At 41.8% G+C, this 22238-nt stretch overlaps 7 protein-coding genes across 7 annotated transcripts in view; 3 read left to right on the top strand and 4 right to left on the bottom strand.

The window, feature by feature from the left end:
- Nucleotides 1–2408: 2408 nt before the first annotated feature.
- Nucleotides 2409–3017, top strand: LOC306777933 (histone H1-like; the record flags this gene model as incomplete). Its single annotated transcript, XM_079269239.1, has 1 exon — nt 2409–3017. The coding sequence occupies one exon, from the start codon at nt 2409–2411 to the stop codon at nt 3015–3017; it is 609 nt and encodes a 202-aa protein (XP_079125365.1).
- Nucleotides 3018–3329: 312 nt separating this feature from the next.
- LOC306777944 (histone H2B 1.2) overlaps nt 3330–22238 on the bottom strand; it is an 82078-nt gene continuing 63169 nt past the window's right edge. Inside the window, exon 2 of the mRNA XM_079269250.1 lies at nt 3330–3774. The gene's annotated coding sequence lies outside the window, so the exon portion shown is untranslated. The remainder of the gene's footprint in view (nt 3775–22238) is intronic.
- On the bottom strand, nt 4135–4446 carry LOC306777964 (histone H4; the record flags this gene model as incomplete). Its single annotated transcript, XM_079269272.1, has 1 exon — nt 4135–4446. One exon carries the CDS (start codon nt 4444–4446, stop codon nt 4135–4137), a length of 312 nt encoding a protein of 103 aa, XP_079125398.1.
- Nucleotides 6249–6733, bottom strand: LOC306777953 (histone H2B 1.2). The gene has a single exon (XM_079269262.1). It carries the CDS (start codon nt 6723–6725, stop codon nt 6354–6356), a length of 372 nt encoding a protein of 123 aa, XP_079125388.1. The 5' UTR covers nt 6726–6733; the 3' UTR covers nt 6249–6353.
- LOC306775082 (histone H3.2) lies at nt 7870–8280 on the bottom strand (the record flags this gene model as incomplete). The annotated part of the gene is made up of 1 exon (XM_079265306.1): nt 7870–8280. One exon carries the CDS (start codon nt 8278–8280, stop codon nt 7870–7872), a length of 411 nt encoding a protein of 136 aa, XP_079121432.1.
- On the top strand, nt 15370–15811 carry LOC306778768 (histone H2B 1.2). Its single transcript, XM_079270436.1, has one exon. The coding sequence runs from the start codon at nt 15378–15380 to the stop codon at nt 15747–15749; it is 372 nt and encodes a 123-aa protein (XP_079126562.1). The 5' UTR covers nt 15370–15377; the 3' UTR covers nt 15750–15811.
- LOC306783907 (histone H4) lies at nt 17658–17969 on the top strand (the record flags this gene model as incomplete). The annotated part of the gene is made up of 1 exon (XM_079277748.1): nt 17658–17969. The coding sequence occupies one exon, from the start codon at nt 17658–17660 to the stop codon at nt 17967–17969; it is 312 nt and encodes a 103-aa protein (XP_079133874.1).

Here is a 22238-nt window from a genome sequence, read left to right as displayed (position 1 = left end):
AGCTACCACACCTTATTGTGCCTCCACCACACTCTGATTGAAATATAATTATACAAATACAATATTATACAGGAATTCAATTTGTACAAAGATACGATATGTGCAAAATGAAATATTAAATATAGTGCAGAAAAAATACTTCACTGAAAGAACAAATATGTCGCAACAGCTAACACGTATTACAATAATAGTTTTTTTTTAATTTCTATGATAATGTTAAGGATATGGGTGTTTATTGTCATTGTAAAAACATGCAACGAAATTGTTGCATGTAAAATGAAAAATGTATAAAAACATTAAGACAAGACATTTCTGATTTAAAACAAGACATTAAATAAATATATACAAGATAAAACACAGGCATCAATGGCTTTAAAGTGAAAAAGGTGCTTTGTTAAAGTGTAGTGTTATTGCCTATTTCAGTTTCACCGCTGTGTCCGGTGTGAGCTGGGTGGGGGGCGATGGAGGAAACCGCTCTGGGGAAAAAGCTGTTCCTCAGCCTGTTAGTCCGGGTTTTGCTAGTCCTGTATCTTCTTCCTGATGGCAGTGGAACAGAGAGTGACCCGGGTGAGTGGTGTCTGTGCAGATGTTTCTGGCCTTCTTCTGGAGGCGGCCAGCATACACAGTGTCCAGGTCAGGGAGGGTAACTCCCACAATCCTCTGTGCTGTTCTAACCACCCGGGCCAGGTCCCTCCGGCTCTCTGCTGTGCAGCTGGCGTACTACACAGTAAAGCACTGACAGAGGATGCTTTCAATCACAATTCTGTAGACGTTTACCAGCAGTGCAGGGGGCAGGCCAGCTTGTTTTAGCTTCCTCGGGAAGAAGAGGCTCTGCTGGGCTTTCTTCACCAGGTGTGATGTGTTCAGGGACCAAGTGAGGTCTTCAGTAATGTGGAGCCAGGAATTTGATGCTGCCCCCCCTCTCTTTTTTTTTGTTGTTGAAAATTAAATTAAATTTACATCAAATCTACAGTTTCCACAAATACATACATGGTTCACGAGTATACAGACATAAGAACACAACACAAAGACAGATACAAGAAAAGTGCTGTCAAAAGTCCAACAAATGCCACGGGAATGTGGCATTTGTGGCAAATGTCCCCCCTCTCCATCTCCTCCCCACTTATAGAGTGGAGAGGGTGTGGTCTTCCTGGATCTACTGAAGTCCACTATGACTTCTTTGGTCTTGGTGGTGTTCAGGACCAGCAAAATGACACATTAACCACAATTATATTATAGTATTACACCAGTGACCTGGCCAAACACCTGATTGCTTGATTGTTGACTCATCAATCAGGTTGTAAGCACTTTAAAAAGACCACAGGTGAGGACTTGTTTACAACAACAATGGAAGCCAACATCAGCGAGTTTGTATAAACATGCATAAGAAAAAAATGGAAAATGTTTGTTGTCTCCACAGATGAATTTGCTGTGCAAATGCAATGTGTGGAAGTGAATCAACGCATTGATTGATTTTACAATGTGTAGAGAAATAAATGTTTTCATGTGCAGTAGCCTGCTGCTAGTCTTGTGTGTTGTTTCGTCAATATAGTCATGCAATTCAAGATAGAAAGTTTTAGTGGCAATATACATATGCTGTATATTATGATTGCAGTAAAAAACAATATAATACTTTTTTCAAGGTCTAAATCACTCATCTCACTTTAAATCTTAGCAGAATTCAGAATAACTGTTAACACTTAATGTTTTTTTTAAATATTCGACTCTGATACATTGTTTACTCTGATACATTGCAGTGTTACTGTAACATTTAAATCCACTTAATTTATTTGTCATTGAGTTTGATTGAGGACATGTTCACAGGGAGCAGCTCTGATAGGAAGTCTGGCTGAACTGCACCATAAGCCTCGACCATCATCAGTGGGCCAGTGTGTTTGCTGCTCCCAGAATACCTTCAGTTGATTAAACACTGATCAACATCAGATGGTTGTTTTTACATCGAGACTCTGAACAAACATGTGGACCAGTTGGAGAACGACTTTTGATGGAGCTCTGATGCATTTTAAATCACTTTTAGAGAGAAATGAGTGGGAAAAGCCGCTGATCAGTGCTGTCCACTGCGGTGAGGAGGTGAGGTTTGGAGGCTCCTCAAACACAACACAGAGACCATCAGAGCTCTACATGACTTCAATATGAAGAGACACTCGTCCGCTATCGGCTCCCTTCGCCGTCAGCCTTCAGTACTTCTTCCACGTTTAGTTTTGAGTCTTTATCAGTGAAGAGAAAACACAAGTGACTCTGCTTTCAGACTGCACTGAGGAGTCCCGGGCTGGGTTGAGTCTCCACGGTTCTCATGGTGTGTTTAAGTGCAGCCCCGTGCTCTGAGCTCTTCAACAGTCAGTCAGACTCTCGTGTTCTCGTGACTACAAACATATCAACGATAGAAAATGACAGAAGTAGTTTCAGCTTCAGCCCCCGCGGCGGCCAAAGCAGCGAAGAAGAAGCTGTCCAGGCCGAAGAAGGCTGGTCCCAGCGTCGCTGAGCTCATCGTTAAAGTTGTCGCGGCATCCAAGGAGCGGAGCGGCGTGTCTGCTGCCGCCGTGAAGAAGGCTCTGACCGCCGATGGATACGATGTGGAGAAGAACAACAACCGCGTCAAGACCGCCATCAAGAGCCTGGTGACTAAGGGGACTCTGGTCCAGACCAAGGGGACCGGGGCCTCTGGCTCCTTCAAGATGAGCAAGACGGCTGTCGAGAAACCGGCAAAGAAAGTTGCTCCTACAGTCAAGAAGCCCGCAGCGAAGAAACCTGCAGTGGCCAAAAAGACAGTGGCCGTAAAGAAACCAGCAGCAGCCGCTAAGAAATCACCCAAGAAGGCAAAGAAACCCGCAGCGGCCAAGAAACCCGTCAAGAGCCCAAAGAAGGCAGCCAAGAGCCCCAGAAAGACCACCAAGAGCCCCAAGAAGGTGGTCAAAAAGGCCCCTGCAGCCAAGAAAGCCCCCGCAAAGAAGGCTGCCAAGCCCAAAGCCAAGAAAGCAGCACCCAAGAAGAAGTGAGCTGTCATCAGTCTGAAGTACCACCGCTCCTATAAAAGGCTCTTTTAAGAGCCACCCACATCTTCATAAAGAGCATTTTCCTGTTTATTCACAAGTTATCAAGAGCAGAAATTCGCTACTTTTTATTCGAGACAGAAAAATTATACATTTAAGAACGTCACATTGCTCATCTTTACACACTACTTATGTATCAAACAGTAACAAATCTAAACATGCATACAGGAGGAGTAAAGTAGCAACAATGAATCAACTTGTAATGAGACAAACGTATTGGACACGATAGCTAGTTTGTATTCATGTTTATTTGCTGTGTGATGCAGCCTATAGATGACTTAGTTGTAGGTGATAACACACGGCGAAACCAATGTCAGTGTTTCAAATCCAGTTGAAAGTAAACGTGAGCAGCTGCATCAATGACAGTTAAGTTCAAGAGTGAGCTTCTCAACATGATACATGTGCTGCAAAGCTTCACAGGAGACAGAAGGCTGGCAGCTGTATAATCCTAAACATGTGTAAAATAGTAATACATACCCGAATACAACGAAATCATAAGGAAAAGGGTGAATTAATTGTGTAACTAAAATAACTTACCAATGAAAGTTTAAGGAAAATGAAATGCTCCCTTATTGAACTTTACAATCCGGAAGTATGCACTGCTAAAAACCAATAACATACATCAAAGTGTTTCAGCAATATTAATAAGTCAAGGAGTTTTAAATTGAGGGAAAACTAAATTGGTAACACATCAGTCTGTTTTCTGACCATTTGACTGAAACAGGATATCAGCTCTTTCACTGAGGAAGTGCGTGTGGCCCTTAAAAGGACCTTTGATGGTTTGATAACAAGCAGTTAGAGGAATTTCTGATTATACAAGTGTATTTCAGTGGTGATGAAAGGTTTAGGGTCCTTTAACAGGACAATATTTGAAGACTTGTGACAGACTATGGCAACAGATTTTAAGCAGGTCATATCGAAAGAAAAATATATATATATTCAGTTATTGGGACAATGAAAAGCCTGGTGTAGAACTGGGTTATGTGAAAGAACATGCTCTTAATGTGACGATATGGGTGGCCCTTAAAAGGACCTTTGATGGTTGATAACGAGCAGTAAGAGTTTAACCGCCGAAGCCGTACAGAGTGCGTCCCTGTCTCTTCAGAGCATACACCACATCCATGGCGGTCACAGTCTTCCGCTTGGCGTGCTCGGTGTAGGTGACGGCATCACGGATCACGTTCTCCAGGAAGACCTTCAACACACCGCGGGTCTCCTCGTAGATCAGACCGGAGATACGCTTCACTCCACCGCGGCGAGCCAGACGGCGGATAGCGGGCTTGGTGATTCCCTGGATGTTATCACGGAGCACTTTACGGTGACGCTTAGCGCCTCCTTTACCGAGTCCCTTTCCTCCTTTGCCTCTTCCGCTCATTTTCACTGGTCAGAGTATTTCAGCTGAATGATGTCCGCTGTTTGGTTCACAGTCATTTATACCCTGCATGAGAACGTGATAGAGGACAGAGCCTGGACTTTTAGTCTTCTTTGGATTTTAATTACGGTTGATAATTACCTCTTTTGTGCATCAGCGCCACCTGCTGAACAAAAGCCTAAATCAGGGACACAATGTCTCCTACAAGCAAGAGTGAAACGTTTGGTACTCAATAATGTACTTAAAAAATGAACTAAAGTGCAATATCAAGGACCATCCTGATGTGACTCAACGTAGACATGTTGACAGACTGTACTTTAGTATTCTGTCTGTTGTACTAGTTCCTCTTAGTGCTTTAAATCTCTGATGCCACACGGTCAAATGTATTTGTCCAGGCCACTGTCATCATCTAATTGTATATCCTATAGAAAACATGTTTGTTTTTTTATTACACATTTATACATATTATGATATACGTATACATATCATGATACACATCACCATGATCACATGGCAGCTCCACTGAACTGCAGGAAGTCTGTTTACAGAGATCAGCCACACTGTATCACAAAGGTTTTCAGATATGATTTTGTCATTGATGATTTTAGTGATCTGGGGCCCTCTGCCTCAGATACAAGTTCATATGCCACCATTTGTATTTGTATACAATAAATTGTATACAATAAATTGTGTAAATCTCTTCAGTGGCAGAGCCAGTTCCGTTTATGTTCAGATGTTTGTATTTAGTTATAAAAATCACCAAAATGATTTATAATAAGGTATTTTGTTTTTAAGTCTAGTGTTTCCATTTACATCAGAATAAGAGTACATTAATAACTTAATTATGATCATTTTTTTAGGTGTGGTGGAAACACAATTGATACTTTTGCTTTGTAACTGATGTTCTCCCATTTCTCAAACTGTTCTTTTATCTCACTTTGCTTCTGAATCCAGTTTAATTGTTTTTTCCTAAACATTGTTTCTTATTCCACTCGAGGTGGAGACGGCATCAATGCAGTTTATAAAACTCTGCTGGATGTGGTACAGGTCCTTGAGATTTACTGCAAATAAAAAGTCCAGAGGGATCTCTCTACCAGGATAGAGAGTGCACAATTATGTACAACAGGATTTCTTCTTTAGATGAAGTGTGTGGCTCCATCATTGGCTGCAAACTGGGCAGTCTGGAAAAGGTGGTGGAGAGGACACTGAAGAAATGATCCATATTGGATAACCCGGACCACCCTCTCCACCTACTGCAGGGACAGCGGAGCACTTTCTCCAACAGACTGATCCTGCAAACTGCAATAAGACTTTATAACAAATCATCCACTAGACATACATACATACAACATACAACACTGCTATACTGTTTGCTATAGTTTATACATCTTTGCACTACTTGTTAGTTTGGTCAATCTTTGCACTAACTATACTATTTCATTGTATATATACTGTGCATCGTTATACTTACCTAAATATTACTTTCGTATATTTTTTGCTGCTGTAACACACACACACATTTCCCCCTGGGGATGAATAAAGTATCCATCCATATGTTAAATGTAACTTAGTGATCCGCATCTCACTCAGACCACCATCAACACATATAAACTTAATGTTACTGACAGACTCCAGTTCAGTCCTTCTGGCATCAGTGCTTAATATCATACAAAAAGTCAGGTGAAAACAGTAGAGCTTAGAGCGTGTGCATTTTACTTTCATATATTGTGATGTTATTGGACATTTCAATATAAACAGTATATTCTACATTAGGGCATTTTCTTACTTAACCAATGATCGAGTAGTTCATTTATTTGAATCTCTTTCAACCTGAGACACCAGGAACTCATCTTTAGATGAAGTGGGTGGCTCTTAAAAGAGCCTTTGTGTTGTTGGCCTCCATCAGGTGTTTACTTGGAGCTGGTGTACTTGGTCACAGCCTTGGTTCCCTCAGAAACCGCGTGCTTGGCCAGCTCACCGGGCAGCAGCAGGCGGACAGCGGTCTGGATCTCCCTGGACGTGATGGTGGAGCGCTTGTTGTAGTGAGCCAGACGAGAGGCCTCACCGGCGATGCGCTCAAAGATGTCGCTCACAAAGCAGTTCATGATGCCCATGGCCTTGGAGGAGATGCCGGTATCAGGATGGACCTGCTTCATCACCTTGTACACGTAGATGGCGTAGCTCTCCTTCCTGCTCTTACGCCTCTTCTTGCCGGTCTTGGCTGCGGTCTTAGAGACGGCTTTCTTGGAGCCCTTCTTGGGCGCTTTGACGGTTTCAGGCATGGTTTCAGATTCGCTTTGAGTCTGAGGCTGTTTCCAGAAGGACAGGGCGGTCTATATATACCAACTTGATGCAAATTACACTGTGCTGTTGCTTGCACAGGATTGGCTGTCTTCTGAGCGGGACTGAGCATGCGTTACACAAACCGTGCCTCTCAGCATGTACTGTCTGAGCGACTCAATTACTGTAGTTGATACAAAGTTGTAAAACATACATGTTGAAAAGAATTCAGAAGGGGACAGATGTATCGACTGACAAGAACAGAGAATTTCATTTCCAACGACTGCATCACTGGAATTGTTGCGCATATCACAAATAGGTTCAGTTCGACTCAGAATGTAACTGGTTTGTTCCTGTTTTGAACAGGAAGGGTTATATAAGTTGTGAGTGACTATTTTAAGGCGTCCATGCAGTTTATATGTTAAATCACTTCTATAATAAACATGATATAACAATGTCATGTTTTCCCTTTATATTCGTACCACTTTTATATGTAGTTTTAGATCCTGAAACGGGTTGATGCAATGAATCCTGTCAGATTTTATAAACATGTTCATCTTTGCAGCAGGAACTGCTCATTCAACTGCCCCCTTTGTGAGCAATTTCCTCAGTAGTCAACTTATGATTCTTCAAATGAATGTTTGACTTTCCTGAATTTCAACGAACTGTTTCACAAATCAAACGGTGTTTGTTGTTAATGCTTGCAGGTGAAACAGACGATTACTCATTTAATAAGTCACAAGAGTCGTCTTCAGGGTTTGACAAATATCAGCAAAATAATTGATGACAAACACATTAAGAATTACATCAAATAGACAGACAGGGGACATCCTCAGTGAAGGAGTCAATGAATAATGCTGCTTAATCACAAACATTCTTACAGTAAATAACACTGTTTATGTTTACATTGCGGGGTGTGGGTTGTCACAAGCTGTTTGTCTTTGCAGCTACCTGTTCTAAAGAGGGTTGCTTTTTAGAGATTAACTATAGAAATACACACGCACATTATAGTTATCGAGTGCGAAGTATGTGTAGAAATCAGTATCATAAATAATATGTCATTGGACAGTGCTGAGGAATAAGCTCTTCACAGAGAGTGAGGTGGCTCTTAAAAGAGCCGTTGTGGTTTGTGGATCAGCAGACAGCTTAAGCTCGCTCTCCGCGGATGCGACGGGCCAGCTGGATGTCTTTGGGCATGATGGTGACCCTCTTGGCGTGGATGGCGCACAGGTTGGTGTCCTCGAACAGGCCGACCAGGTAAGCCTCACTGGACTCCTGCAGAGCCATAACAGCGGAGCTCTGGAAGCGCAGGTCGGTCTTGAAGTCCTGAGCGATTTCTCTCACCAGACGCTGGAAGGGCAGCTTGCGGATCAGCAGCTCCGTGGATTTCTGGTAGCGACGGATTTCTCTCAGAGCCACGGTACCGGGCCTGTAACGGTGAGGCTTCTTCACGCCGCCGGTGGCCGGGGCGCTCTTACGGGCAGCCTTGGTGGCCAGCTGCTTCCTGGGGGCTTTGCCTCCGGTGGATTTACGAGCGGTCTGCTTGGTTCTTGCCATGACTTCTTCTTCTTTCTCTGATCAGGAGGAACATGCAGTCAAAGAGGAGACACGCTGCTCTTAAGCTGTGGGACCGGCTGTGAAATGGTGACGCAGCATCAGACCTCCGGCTCCTGATTGGTGAGAGGCTCATCCTAGAGCTCAGCCCCGCCCAGAGCAGCGACCCACCGCCGAGTCTCCGCTGCTCATTGGCGGAAAATGCTTTCAAATTGCCCGGCAAAATATAGTGTTCCGCCCTCTGTTCTTCTGCTGGAAGCCTGGGCGGAGTGATCATCGCTCAGGGCGGCGTGCTGCTCAACACCCAGGCTGTTCTGCTGCACAATAAGACCAAGAAGTAGACCTGAAGACCCCTTTCTGCTGGGGAGCAGAACCAAAAAGGCTTTTATGAGGGTCAAATACTCACCTTGTAAAGAGCTCTGTTCCTCAAAACAATTTCTCTGATTTTTGTTTTAGGTATTTCTCCATTAAATGTCAGAAAATGGTGAAATATCGTCAGATTACATCCCGCTGATATCTTGAATTGTTTGGTTAAACCAGCCGTCCAAAACCCAATGCAGTCAAAAAAGAAGCAGTCCTCACATTGAAGAAGCTGGATCCAGAAAGTGATTTTTACATGAAGAGTGACAATGTCAATTGTTTTCTGTCAATATACTGATCAGTTAATCATTTTAAATATGTATTCACGTTTTCCCCAAAATTTGAAATATACATAGGCTGTATGGCTGATGTAGTAGCTACTGTTACACACAGAACGTACACCAATATAATACGATTTGATCACAGCAGACCTCTTTAGAACAGGTAGCTGCAAGGACAAACAACTTGTGACAACCCACACCCCGCAATGTAAACATAAACAGTGGTATTTACTGTAAGAACGTTTGTGATTAAGCAGCATTATTCATTGACACCTTCACTGAGGATGTCCCCTGTCTGTGCATTTGATGTAATTCTTAATGAGTTTATCATCAATTATTTTGCTGATATTTGTCAAACCCTGAAGACTACTCTTGTGACTTATTAAATGAGTAATCGTCTGTTTCACCTGCGAGCATTAACAACAAACACCATTTGATTTGTGAAATAGTTCGTCGTTGAAATTAAGGAAAGTCAAGCCAAGCATTCATTTGAATGTGGAGGCTAACCCAGTGAGCACTAACCCGGATTTCAACGTTGATTTCTGGTTGAAAAAGCGTTGATATGGGGTCTGAACGTCTAAAGCCGTGTTCACACCGGTCGCGCTGATTTTTTGACGCGCGTCGAGATTACATACAAAGTCTATGCACAGACGCGATGAGACTGGCGCGCCGCGATTTTGCGATGGCGCCGCGCGTTGGACGCGTTATTGCAGTGCGGTGGACGCGGTGGACGTGTTGGACGCCGCAAAATCGCCAACGCGCGAGTTGAAATTTTTCAACTTCAGCGACATAATCGGGTGACGCTGTGGCGCGATAGCCTATCAGCGTTGAGTTTCTGCCCCCGTCATCAGTGCCGTAGCTCCTGCCGGTGCTAAATCGCAAACAACAATGGAGGACTAATTAATAGTGGCGGTTTTGTGGCTTCCCCGAGCTCTACTATACGTCGTCGTATCTCTACCGCGACCGAACTAAAAAGGATATGGCATGGAGGAAAGTAGGTGAGGACGTCGGACAACCTGGTAAGTTATTATTATGTCTTTGTTACTTGATTCTAGCTATCGGTTGTAATTTACTAACTAGCTATATGAACCATGTTAGCATGAAAGCTAGCCCAACCACCGGCTTTCACAATAAATACGTGCGTTCCTTGTCAGATGAGATTTGCCGACGGAAGTGGAAGACTCTCAGGGACACCTATTTGAGAAAGAGGAGAGAGGAGACAGAGAGAAAGAGTGGCTCAGGAGCAGGGCCATCAAAGAAGTGGAAGTACTCTGCGGTTATGTCTTTCCTCAACCCCTTCGTGACTCCCAGGGAGAGTAGCGGTAACATGGGGAGGGGGGAGGGAGACAGTACCGCAGAGTACTTGACAGATACAGGACCAGACCAGGACGACATGTCAGAGGCAGCAACAGGGCCATCTGAGATTGACAGGAGAGGTTTGTTGAAGTGAAGACACAAAAGCACAGCATAGTTAAGTCATACAGAAAATATTACTACAGCTGAAGTAGTAACGACAGGCCAAAGCAGTGCAAGAGGTTTGTTTTTTTCATTTGGCAAAGCCTGGTTCTGTATAGTCTTCATACTTATTAAAAAAAAAGTTTCATGAGCAAAAATAAGTTATAATAAAGGAGCTTTGAACCCTGGGCTCCGGATCTTAAACCACTATACTGTCATAGCTTTGAAGGCAAATTACTATTTAATTAAAGCAGCACTTTTGAGTCATAAAATTGTTTTATTGTTCATGTTGAAAGATGAAACAGATTGGTCATCAGAGGACGGTGAGGAAGAACCTCAAGGTGCTGCTGCTCCTCCCGCTCCTGCTCCACCCATGGGTATGTACATCACAAAAGTTGGATTGCATTTTTTTGTATGAATACAATTTATGCATTCATGGTATGTTTTTCACAATTACAAATATTTACTTTACAAGCTATTGTAGTGATGGGATGCAATAGTTTCACGAAATATGTTGTTTCCATGTCATACAGGAAAAAGAAGGGCCCCAAAAAGGCCAAGAGGGATCGAGAAGCAGCAGGAGATAGAGAAGCGCCTTCTGCAGGCATTGGAGAGAGACACCCCTGCTCCACCAGCTCCACCAGCTCCACCAGCTCCACCACAATCTGAGGATGAACTCTTCATGAGGAGCCTGGTTCCTTCCCTGGAAAGATTGCCACGCCAGCAAAAGGAATATATAAAATTGCAATTTCACAAATTAATTTATGATGCCAGCACTGTGGTGCTGAATTTGGAACATTTGGATTAAACATCTGGGGGACAATCTTTCCAGGGAACGAACCAGGAATTAAAAAAAAACAATTGGTTTGTATTTTGTAACAATTAGTTTGTTTTTTGTATATGTTTTTCTATACATTTTCAATAAATCAATGCACTTCATTTCATGTTACTTTGTCCATGTTCTTTATTGTAGTTTTACAAGAAAACTTAAGGATACAACTATATATATATATATATATATATATATATATATATATATATATATATATATATATATATATATATGTATATATATATGTATATATGTATATATATATATGTATATATATATATATGTATATATATATGTATATATATATATATATATATATATATATATATATATATATATAGTGAAGGACACACTGCTACAACATATATTAAGTAACATTGTAGGAAGTTTGCTCAGTAGTAATGTGTGGGTGGCTCTTAAAAGAGCCGTTTTGGATGTGCTTGGGCATTACACGGTGTCTTGCCATGGGAAGATCTGGAATTAGCAGGGGCTTTGAGGACAACATGCTTTCCATCCAGTGCTCCACAGCAGAGAGGAAAATTCCACCGCTCCTCAAACTGCACAGCAATTGATCTCCACTCCTCTGTGGTGAGCACAGCCATGAACTCCTCCACAAGGCAGTCCCAAATAGCTGTGGCAACATCTGGGACTATACCGGACACAGTGGAGACCCTGACACGGAAGCTGTTTGCGATGGTCCTAAAGGAGTCACCAGTAGCAAGATATCTGCAGCACAGAAGAACATTCAATTTAACAGAGTTATTGAACATACTGTAGCTGCTAATAGAAGTCGTTTTTATTGATATGACTGCACAGCTGCTGTCATGAATAATAAACATCTTAAATGCTGGTGATTTTCGTAAGATTACGTTATTATGAGTATTGTCGGACTTCGGATCCAAACTCCATTCAGAAAAACTATGTTAAAGTGGCTTCCTTGCCCTGTTGTGGACCGACAAAGCCTGAACTTATTTCATTCTTTCATTAATTCATTTTATGGAACTGCCACTCACCGGAGACAGACGGACAGACTGTAGTAGGTGTCCAGTCGACAAATCCTGGGACCGACCCGATCCAACAGGTAATCAAACTGGCTAATGGTTAGCCTCATGTAGCGCTGGAAGCGGCAGTCATCCAGACGTAGTTCCTGGAGAAGTCTGTGAAATTCACCGAGCTGTGTGCGCCTACGGATGCTGTTATGGACCCAGAGACTACGGCGTTTGGCATTCCGACGTTTGAGGGACTTCCACAACACGTACAGAGCAGAAATTGTCCTTATTCCTCCGGTTGACGGCGGAAAACAATGGCGGCCAGATCGAGGCTTCCAGGACGATAAACCACGCCCCCTCTCCGGCGCTACGAGATTTTGCGGCGTCTGGTGTGAACACGACCGGCGGCGCGTTGGACGCGATTGTGCAGTGCGTTGGACGCTTTTTTGCAGTGCGTCAAAAAATCAACGCGACCGGTGTGAACGCAGCATTAGACGTATTTTAACCGTCTTTTGAAGCGGCTAAATTACGGTTACAATATCAACGTGTCACAAAACACCAATTTCTTTTAAAATATTGATGGTTTGTTCAGTTGTAGGTTGAAAGAGACGCGGTTTTGGTTACTTTAAACGTATTTCTCCAAAATCATATTCCGCTGTCCGTTCATATGTGGTCTACACGAAGACGTTATTTCAACGCATTCAATGTCTCATATAAAACGTCGTAAATATGGAACTATAGACTGTGTGCTGTCAACAAGAAGCTCACAGGACATCATAATGAGAGTACTCATGTTCACTAAAATACAACTCAGTGTTTACTGCTGGAATACACATGCACACGGACTCTGCATTGTTCTAAGTTAGAGGCTGGAAACAAAGTTTGAGCAAGCTAGCTCTTACTGAGTGATGAGGAAGTGAACGAGCTGACAGAATAAACGCGGATAAACGAGGAATAAACGAGGCTTCACGCTAACGACGTACTCTGTAAGTACTTGAACTACTTTATTCCAGTATTGCAAACCGAAATATTATTACCATACCATTAATATCATGTTATGATCATCATGCGGGCGAGGCTGCTAGCTTGTTAGCATGTAGCGTTAGCAGGTTACGAACAGTAAACAGCAGACATGTGTGTTAGTTAATGTACTGTACTAACGTTAATAGATCATGGTCAAAACATTGTTGTTTGGGTTATGGCAATATATAAACAATATTGTGTAATATCCAGGTCAGCATTGTTCCGTTGAAGACACGTCTATGGTCTTCGGTGTAGAGACGTTCAAAACTGGTCTAAGTCAATATGTTTTTCTAATACTTGTTTTATTTACAGATGTCCAGCTTGAAAATATGGCAGATCTCCTGAAACAGGCTCCTGTGTGGCTTTGAAAACGACATTTAAAGAAGGAAAAGGAGATTATGTTTTTATATAAAGAACATTGTTGTATTTATATTGTGCTTTAATAAATACAAATGAACTGTTGCTGTGTCACTTGGTCTTTTGTCCTGTAAGTGGAAACTGTTGATGTGTTCTATACCCAGAAGGACTGTAAGCATTTCGGCGTTGAATACACGGTGAGGTTGAATACACGGTTAATACACGGTGAAAAGTGAAAGGTTTTTAGCCGACTATTTGTAGACGTTGATTCAACGCTCACGTTTAGACCAGATATCAACGTGATGTCCAATACTGGCTTTCAACTGATAAATGTGGATGTGGTTTCTTAGTAAGCCTCTAAATCATGATATATTAGTATTAGCACAATGTGGAGGACGACAAATTATAGTATTGCAAATCACGTTTAAATCTGCTCTAAGCATACAAATAGTCGGCGAAAAAATTTTCACTTTTGAACGTTTATTCAACGTCGGGCATAGACGTCTTTTAAACGTCTTTTGAACCAAAAAATGCTCACTGGGAAGACTCACCCCACAAAGGGAAGGCCAGAGCACGTGTCCGGCTGCTTTGTACAGTCGACACGCTGCAATAAGAAATCTACCAAGACTGGTTTACAATTATAAGGAATTTAATTCCACTGATGCAAGTACGATTACAGTTAAACATTCGAGTACATACTCCTATGAAATATTACAATATAAACCCACTTTGGAAAAAAACTACCTCTGGTCCCATGAGACACAGCCGTCGCAGGGCACCGCAAGCTAAAAAGAGGCAGAAAAAACACTTTCTATCCCGCCCACATATTCGTTCGCGACTCCTCCCCTCCCGTCTATCTCAATTTCTATTGGCTAACTTCTCTACGCACTTCTGTAAACGCCTACCTCCACATCTCTCTCTCCCTGAGCAGCTAACACATTCAATGATGGTCAGTTATTGCTTAATCCCTTCTATGATAATCCTTCAGTATAAATGTTACACTTCTGCAACCTTGGCAGAAGCTTCATGTCTTATTAGCTACTAATCCTACAACACTTTATGTGTATCTTAATTATGCATTCCCAAAACCCTTATGATTATGACTAATTATGAATTATTAAACACTTTTATTATATCTACTGAACATACCGTTTTTTGCTCAAATTTCTTACATGAAGAATCATAAATTGACTACTGAGGAAATTGCTCACAAAGGGGGCAGTTGAATGAGCAGTTCCTGCTGCAAAGATGAACATGTTTATAAAATCTGACAGGATTCATTGCATCAACCCGTTTCAGGATCTAAAACTACATATAAAAGTGGTACGAATATAAAGGGAAAACATGACATTGTTATATCATGTTTATTATAGAAGTGATTTAACATATAAACTGCATGGACGCCTTAAAATAGTCACTCACAACTTATATAACCCTTCCTGTTCAAAACAGGAACAAACCAGTTACATTCTGAGTCGAACTGAACCTATTTGTGATATGCGCAACAATTCCAGTGATGCAGTCGTTGGAAATGAAATTCTCTGTTCTTGTCAGTCGATACATCTGTCCCCTTCTGAATTCTTTTCAACATGTATGTTTTACAACTTTGTATCAACTACAGTAATTGAGTCGCTCAGACAGTACATGCTGAGAGGCACGGTTTGTGTAACGCATGCTCAGTCCCGCTCAGAAGACAGCCAATCCTGTGCAAGCAACAGCACAGTGTAATTTGCATCAAGTTGGTATATATAGACCGCCCTGTCCTTCTGGAAACAGCCTCAGACTCAAAGCGAATCTGAAACCATGCCTGAAACCGTCAAAGCGCCCAAGAAGGGCTCCAAGAAAGCCGTCTCTAAGACCGCAGCCAAGACCGGCAAGAAGAGGCGTAAGAGCAGGAAGGAGAGCTACGCCATCTACGTGTACAAGGTGATGAAGCAGGTCCATCCTGATACCGGCATCTCCTCCAAGGCCATGGGCATCATGAACTGCTTTGTGAGCGACATCTTTGAGCGCATCGCCGGTGAGGCCTCTCGTCTGGCTCACTACAACAAGCGCTCCACCATCACGTCCAGGGAGATCCAGACCGCTGTCCGCCTGCTGCTGCCCGGTGAGCTGGCCAAGCACGCGGTTTCTGAGGGAACCAAGGCTGTGACCAAGTACACCAGCTCCAAGTAAACACCTGATGGAGGCCAACAACACAAAGGCTCTTTTAAGAGCCACCCACTTCATCTAAAGATGAGTTCCTGGTGTCTCAGGTTGAAAGAGATTCAAATAAATTAACTACTCGATCATTGGTTAAGTAAGAAAATGCCCTAATGTAGAATATACTGTTTATATTGAAATGTCCAATAACATCACAATATATGAAAGTAAAATGCACACGCTCTAAGCTCTACTGTTTTCACCTGACTTTTTGTATGATATTAAGCACTGATGCCAGAAGGACTGAACTGGAGTCTGTCAGTAACATTAAGTTTATATGTGTTGATGGTGGTCTGAGTGAGATGCGGATCACTAAGTTACATTTAACATATGGATGGATACTTTATTCATCCCCAGGGGGAAATGTGTGTGTGTGTTACAGCAGCAAAAAATATACGAAAGTAATATTTAGGTAAGTATAACGATGCACAGTATATATACAATGAAATAGTATAGTTAGTGCAAAGATTGACCAAACTAACAAGTAGTGCAAAGATGTATAAACTATAGCAAACAGTATAGCAGTGTTGTATGTTGTATGTATGTATGTCTAGTGGATGATTTGTTATAAAGTCTTATTGCAGTTTGCAGGATCAGTCTGTTGGAGAAAGTGCTCCGCTGTCCCTGCAGTAGGTGGAGAGGGTGGTCCGGGTTATCCAATATGGATCATTTCTTCAGTGTCCTCTCCACCACCTTTTCCAGACTGCCCAGTTTGCAGCCAATGATGGAGCCACACACTTCATCTAAAGAAGAAATCCTGTTGTACATAATTGTGCACTCTCTATCCTGGTAGAGAGATCCCTCTGGACTTTTTATTTGCAGTAAATCTCAAGGACCTGTACCACATCCAGCAGAGTTTTATAAACTGCATTGATGCCGTCTCCACCTCGAGTGGAATAAGAAACAATGTTTAGGAAAAAACAATTAAACTGGATTCAGAAGCAAAGTGAGATAAAAGAACAGTTTGAGAAATGGGAGAACATCAGTTACAAAGCAAAAGTATCAATTGTGTTTCCACCACACCTAAAAAAATGATCATAATTAAGTTATTAATGTACTCTTATTCTGATGTAAATGGAAACACTAGACTTAAAAACAAAATACCTTATTATAAATCATTTTTGGTGATTTTTATAACTAAATACAAACATCTGAACATAAACGGAACTGGCTCTGCCACTGAAGAGATTTACACAATTTATTGTATACAATTTATTGTATACAAATACAAATGGTGGCATATGAACTTGTATCTGAGGCAGAGGGCCCCAGATCACTAAAATCATCAATGTCAAAATCATATCTGAAAACCTTTGTGATACAGTGTGGCTGATCTCTGTAAACAGACTTCCTGCAGTTCAGTGGAGCTGCCATGTGATCATGGTGATGTGTATCATGATATGTATACGTATATCATAATATGTATAAATGTGTAATAAAAAAACAAACATGTTTTCTATAGGATATACAATTAGATGATGACAGTGGCCTGGACAAATACATTTGACCGTGTGGCATCAGAGATTTAAAGCACTAAGAGGAACTAGTACAACAGACAGAATACTAAAGTACAGTCTGTCAACATGTCTACGTTGAGTCACATCAGGATGGTCCTTGATATTGTACTTTAGTTCATTTTTTAAGTACATTATTGAGTACCAAACGTTTCACTCTTGCTTGTAGGAGACATTGTGTCCCTGATTTAGGCTTTTGTTCAGCAGGTGGCGCTGATGCACAAAATAGGTAATTATCAACCGTAATTATAATCCAAAGAAGACTAAAAGTCCAGGCTCTGTCCTCTATCACGTTCTCATGCAGGGTATAAATGACTGTGAACCAAACAGCGAACATCATTCAGCTGAAATACTCTGACCAGTGAAAATGAGCGGAAGAGGCAAAGGAGGAAAGGGACTCGGTAAAGGAGGCGCTAAGCGTCACCGTAAAGTGCTCCGTGATAACATCCAGGGAATCACTAAGCCCGCTATCCGCCGTCTGGCTCGCCGCGGTGGAGTGAAGCGTATCTCCGGTCTGATCTACGAGGAGACCCGCGGTGTGTTGAAGGTGTTCCTGGAGAACGTGATCCGTGATGCCGTCACCTACACCGAGCACGCCAAGAGGAAGACTGTGACCGCCATGGATGTGGTGTATGCTCTGAAGAGACAGGGACGCACTCTGTACGGCTTCGGCGGTTAAACTCTTACTGCTCGTTATCAACGGTCCTTTTAAGGGCCACCCATATCTTCACATTAAGAGCATGTTGTTCTTCCACATAACCCAGTTCTACACCAGGCTTTTCATTGTCCCAATAAATTAATATATCTATTTTTCTTTCGATATGACCTTAAAATCTGTTGCCATAGTCTGTCACAAGTCTTCAAGTATTGTCCTGTTAAAGGAACCTAAAGCTCATCACTACTGAAATACACTTATATAATCAGAAATAGGCCTATATATCCTGCACTGACTGTAATATTTAAGGTGAGGGTTCTATTGGTAATTAACAAAAACAATATTCATAACTGTTTCAATCGGCGATATTTACCTGAAGCTTATTTTATCGTTGTGACGGGAGGTAGTAGTTTGAATAAGCCCAGACGTTATGGGTGCTTTCTATTCGTACTTTTTTAATGTTTTGATGTAATTGAATCATATTTGCTGAGCTCCTCCAACTATAACGGACACAAGCACACGAGTGAGCAGACAGGCCGCTGTGGTGAAGCACAATGAGTTGAATGCAACTAAGCTTGTTACTGTACATGCAAAAATGTCCCAGTAAAACTGTGAACATGTAAACTGAAAGTGAAGCTTAATTCAGTCACACGTTTACGTTTGTTTCCAGTGAGATATTAATGACTTTATACAGTGACGTTTGTGTTGTAAAGATAACTAAACAATATTTAGCTGTATCTAAATCATATTTAATTGATTTGTTTTAACAATGTTCTGTTTAAGAAGACAAATAGTCTGAAGAAGAGCTGAGTATTTATATATATATATATATATATATATATATATATATATATATATATATATATATATATATATAATGCATGATTACAGCACAAACTTGTATGATATTAAGCAGTGATGCCAGAAGGGCTGAACTCTGGAGTCAGTAACATGTTTATATCTGTCGATCAAAGACCAGTTGATGGTGGTCTGATGTGTGAGATACGGATCACTAAGTTACATTTAACGGCTGTTACTATCACGGTTATAGTATAACCTGCTTTATAGAGGCCTATGGCCAAAGATATCTTAAAAAATAAAGGATTTTAGGATGTTAATTAGGATCATAGGTGCTTAGTGGGTACTCCTCAAGACATCCAGCCACTAACTCTGTTGAGATCTGGTTTTGAGTTTTATTGTTTACTGTTTTTCCCACATTACACTGTTATGTTGGTGTGAAACCTGTGAATGTCATTCACGCTTTTACATATGATTTCATTTATTTTAAGATTACATTCCATCCTTTATTTTAATTGAGGTATTTATTTATATTTTACATTATGTGCATGATATGATTGCTGTCATTATATATACTCATAATTATTCATAGTTATTTTTTTAATATATATATATATATATATACCTGGTTTTACGGTGCATGTATTACGGTTGTATTCCATCCTTGGCAGGCTTCTCAACCTTTGTGTCAGCCTTCTGTCTCTACTGTGAAGCTTTGCAGCACATTTCCCCCATTTGTTCCCTCTAGATTAATGTAAACCTGTATATTTTATACCTTTGTATCACCGACAGTAATTTAGAAGGGTCCGTGTACGTTTTGGTCATTTGTTTCACCGTTAATTCGGAAAAACCAAAATACGGAAACACCATGGTATTCTCGTTTTTCGTTTCAAACCAAGAACGGGAAATGGAAATGGTCGGTCGTATTTCCGTTTTTCGTTCTGAATTCAAAAACGGAAAAACCAAGAACCAAAGTCCCCCATGGTCCGTGTACGTTTTAGTCATCCGTTTTACCGTTCAGTCGGAAATACGGAAATACCATGGTATTCTCGTTTTTCGTTTTTGCAAATCCCTTTTTTGTTTTTTCCTTTAAAACGAGACGCAGAGCACAGCAGGTAACCCGAAAGAAGAATATTTCAAAATAAAAGTGAAGGCAAAATAATGACCGTATGCAAGAAATTAATACATTAATTCATTAATCTGGGCCGATGGGAGTGCGTTAGCATCAGTAGTTGACTATATGCTGTTTAATATTCAATTATCTATGTACACAGCAATAATCAACGTTTTGATAAATCGGTGCATTGTTTGATGCAATACAGTTGGTGATATAGTTTAATCAGTCATTTTCGTGTTCAGAGTTGTCGGCACTTTATTTTTCCACCGTATTGTGCTGTTGATTTAGTGAACGTGAAGTAGATGCAAAGTCAAAGTGTTTACCATTTTTACCAGTACATGACAGTATAAGTGTATTTAAACCATAGATTTAGTCATATATACCTGTGCCTCTAGGTTATTGATACAGATGTATTTAATGCTGATTATTTCATCTGATATTTGATGTTCATGGTTAATTTGCATTAGTTGTATACATCATGTTATATTTGTGTAATTTAAGAACTCAACACACAAGGAAGAGAGAGCATATGTTCATGATCATGAGGCAATAAATATTGACAATTGAAAAAATAAAGATATTTGGTTTATTGTGATTGAACATTAAGCCTAATTTACCTACCTCATTGATTTAATTGTCACACTTAAATCCTGATTTTAATGGTTAAACAGAAGAGATCAAAGGGCCGAGATGAGACGATATAGATAGATAGATATGTACTTTATTCATCCCCAGGGGGAAATTTGTATGTTACAGCAGCAAGACACACCAAGAAGCAAAGTAACAGAGCAACCAAAATATTGAGTGTTAAAAAATGCTCAATATATACAATAGAATAACAGAGTATGACAAATGAAATATCAGAATATAGAAAATATAAGATAAAACAACAAAAATGCACAGTATATACAATGAAATAGAATAGTGTTAAATGAACTAGCTAGGTGAAGAACAGTAGCGCAAAAGTCAACCCCAGCAAACAACAGTGTAGCAGTGTGTAGTTATGTGGAGGATGATCTGGCCAGAGGTGTTTTATTATAAAGTCTAATGACAGAGGGCAGGAATGTTCTCCTGTATCGGTCCTTGTGACAGCGGAGCTGGATCAGTATGTTGGAGAAAGTGCTCCGCTGTCCCTGCAGGAGGTGGTGGAGAGGGTGGTCCTGGTTATCCAATATGGATAATGGTTTCTTCAGTGTCCTCTCCACCACCTCTTCCAGATAGTCTTGTTTGCAGCCAATGATGGAGCCGGCCTTCTTAACCAGTTTGTTCAGTCTGTTGGTGTCTCCGGCTCCAATGCTGCTCCCCCAGCAGACTACGGAGAAGTACAGTGCACTGGCCACAACAGACCGGTAGAACATCTCCAACATCTTGCTGCACACCTTGAAGGATCGAAGTTTCCTCAAGAAGAAGAGTCGACTCATCCCCTTCTTGTACACAGTGTTGATGTTGTTCTTCCAGTTCAGTCTGCAGTCGATGGAGACACCCAGGTACTTGTACTCCTCCACCATGTCCACATCCTCTCCCAGAACTCTTAGCGGTTGTGGAGCCGTCGTCTTCCTCCTGAAGTCGACCACCATCTCTCTGGTCTTGGCCACGTTTAGAAGCAGGTGATTTCTACCGGCCCACTCCACAAAGTCCTCCACTACTGCCCTGTACTCCCGTCCGTCCCTTATACACCCGACCACTGCAGAGTCATCAGAGAACTTCTGCAGATGGCATGACCCAGAGTTGTACTGACAGTCAGTGGTGTACAAGGTGAACAGGAAGGGAGACAGAACAGTTCCCTGTGGGGCTCCAATATCACTGACCACCGTATCAGACAGCACACGGCCGATTTGGAGAAACTGTGGTCTGCCCGTGAGGTAGTCAGTGATCCAGGAGACGGTGGATGCGTTCACCCCACCACCCACAGCTTCTCACTCAGCAGAACTGGTTGGATGGTGTTGAATGCACTGGAGAAATCAAAGAAAGTGATTCTCACAGAGCCACCGGATCCATCCAGGTGCGACTGAGCTCGTTGCAGCAGGTAGATGATGGCGTCGTCCACCCCCACATAAGGCTGGTATGCAAACTGCAGAGGGTCCAGTGAGGATTTCACCTGCAGCCAGAGGTGGGCCAAGACCAGCCTCTCCAGCACCTTCATCACATGGGATGTGAGGGCAACCGGCCGGTAGTCATTGAGGCCAGATGGTGTCGTCTTCTTCGGTACAGGAACCAGGCACGGCGTCTTCCACAGCACCGGGACTTCCTCCTGCTTCAGGCTCAGGTTGAAGAGGTGTTGAAGGACATTAGACAGCTGGATGGCGCAGGTCTTCAGGACCCAGGGGCTGATGCCATCAGGTCCCGCAGCCTTGCCTTGGTGGAGTCTCTCCAGCTGT

The sequence above is a fragment of the Melanostigma gelatinosum genome, assembly GCF_949748355.1.
Source record: "Melanostigma gelatinosum genome assembly, chromosome: 1".
Classification (NCBI taxonomy): domain Eukaryota; kingdom Metazoa; phylum Chordata; class Actinopteri; order Perciformes; family Zoarcidae; genus Melanostigma; species Melanostigma gelatinosum.
The sequence above is the reverse complement of the archived record's forward strand: the minus strand, read 5'-3'. Positions and strand labels throughout refer to the sequence as shown.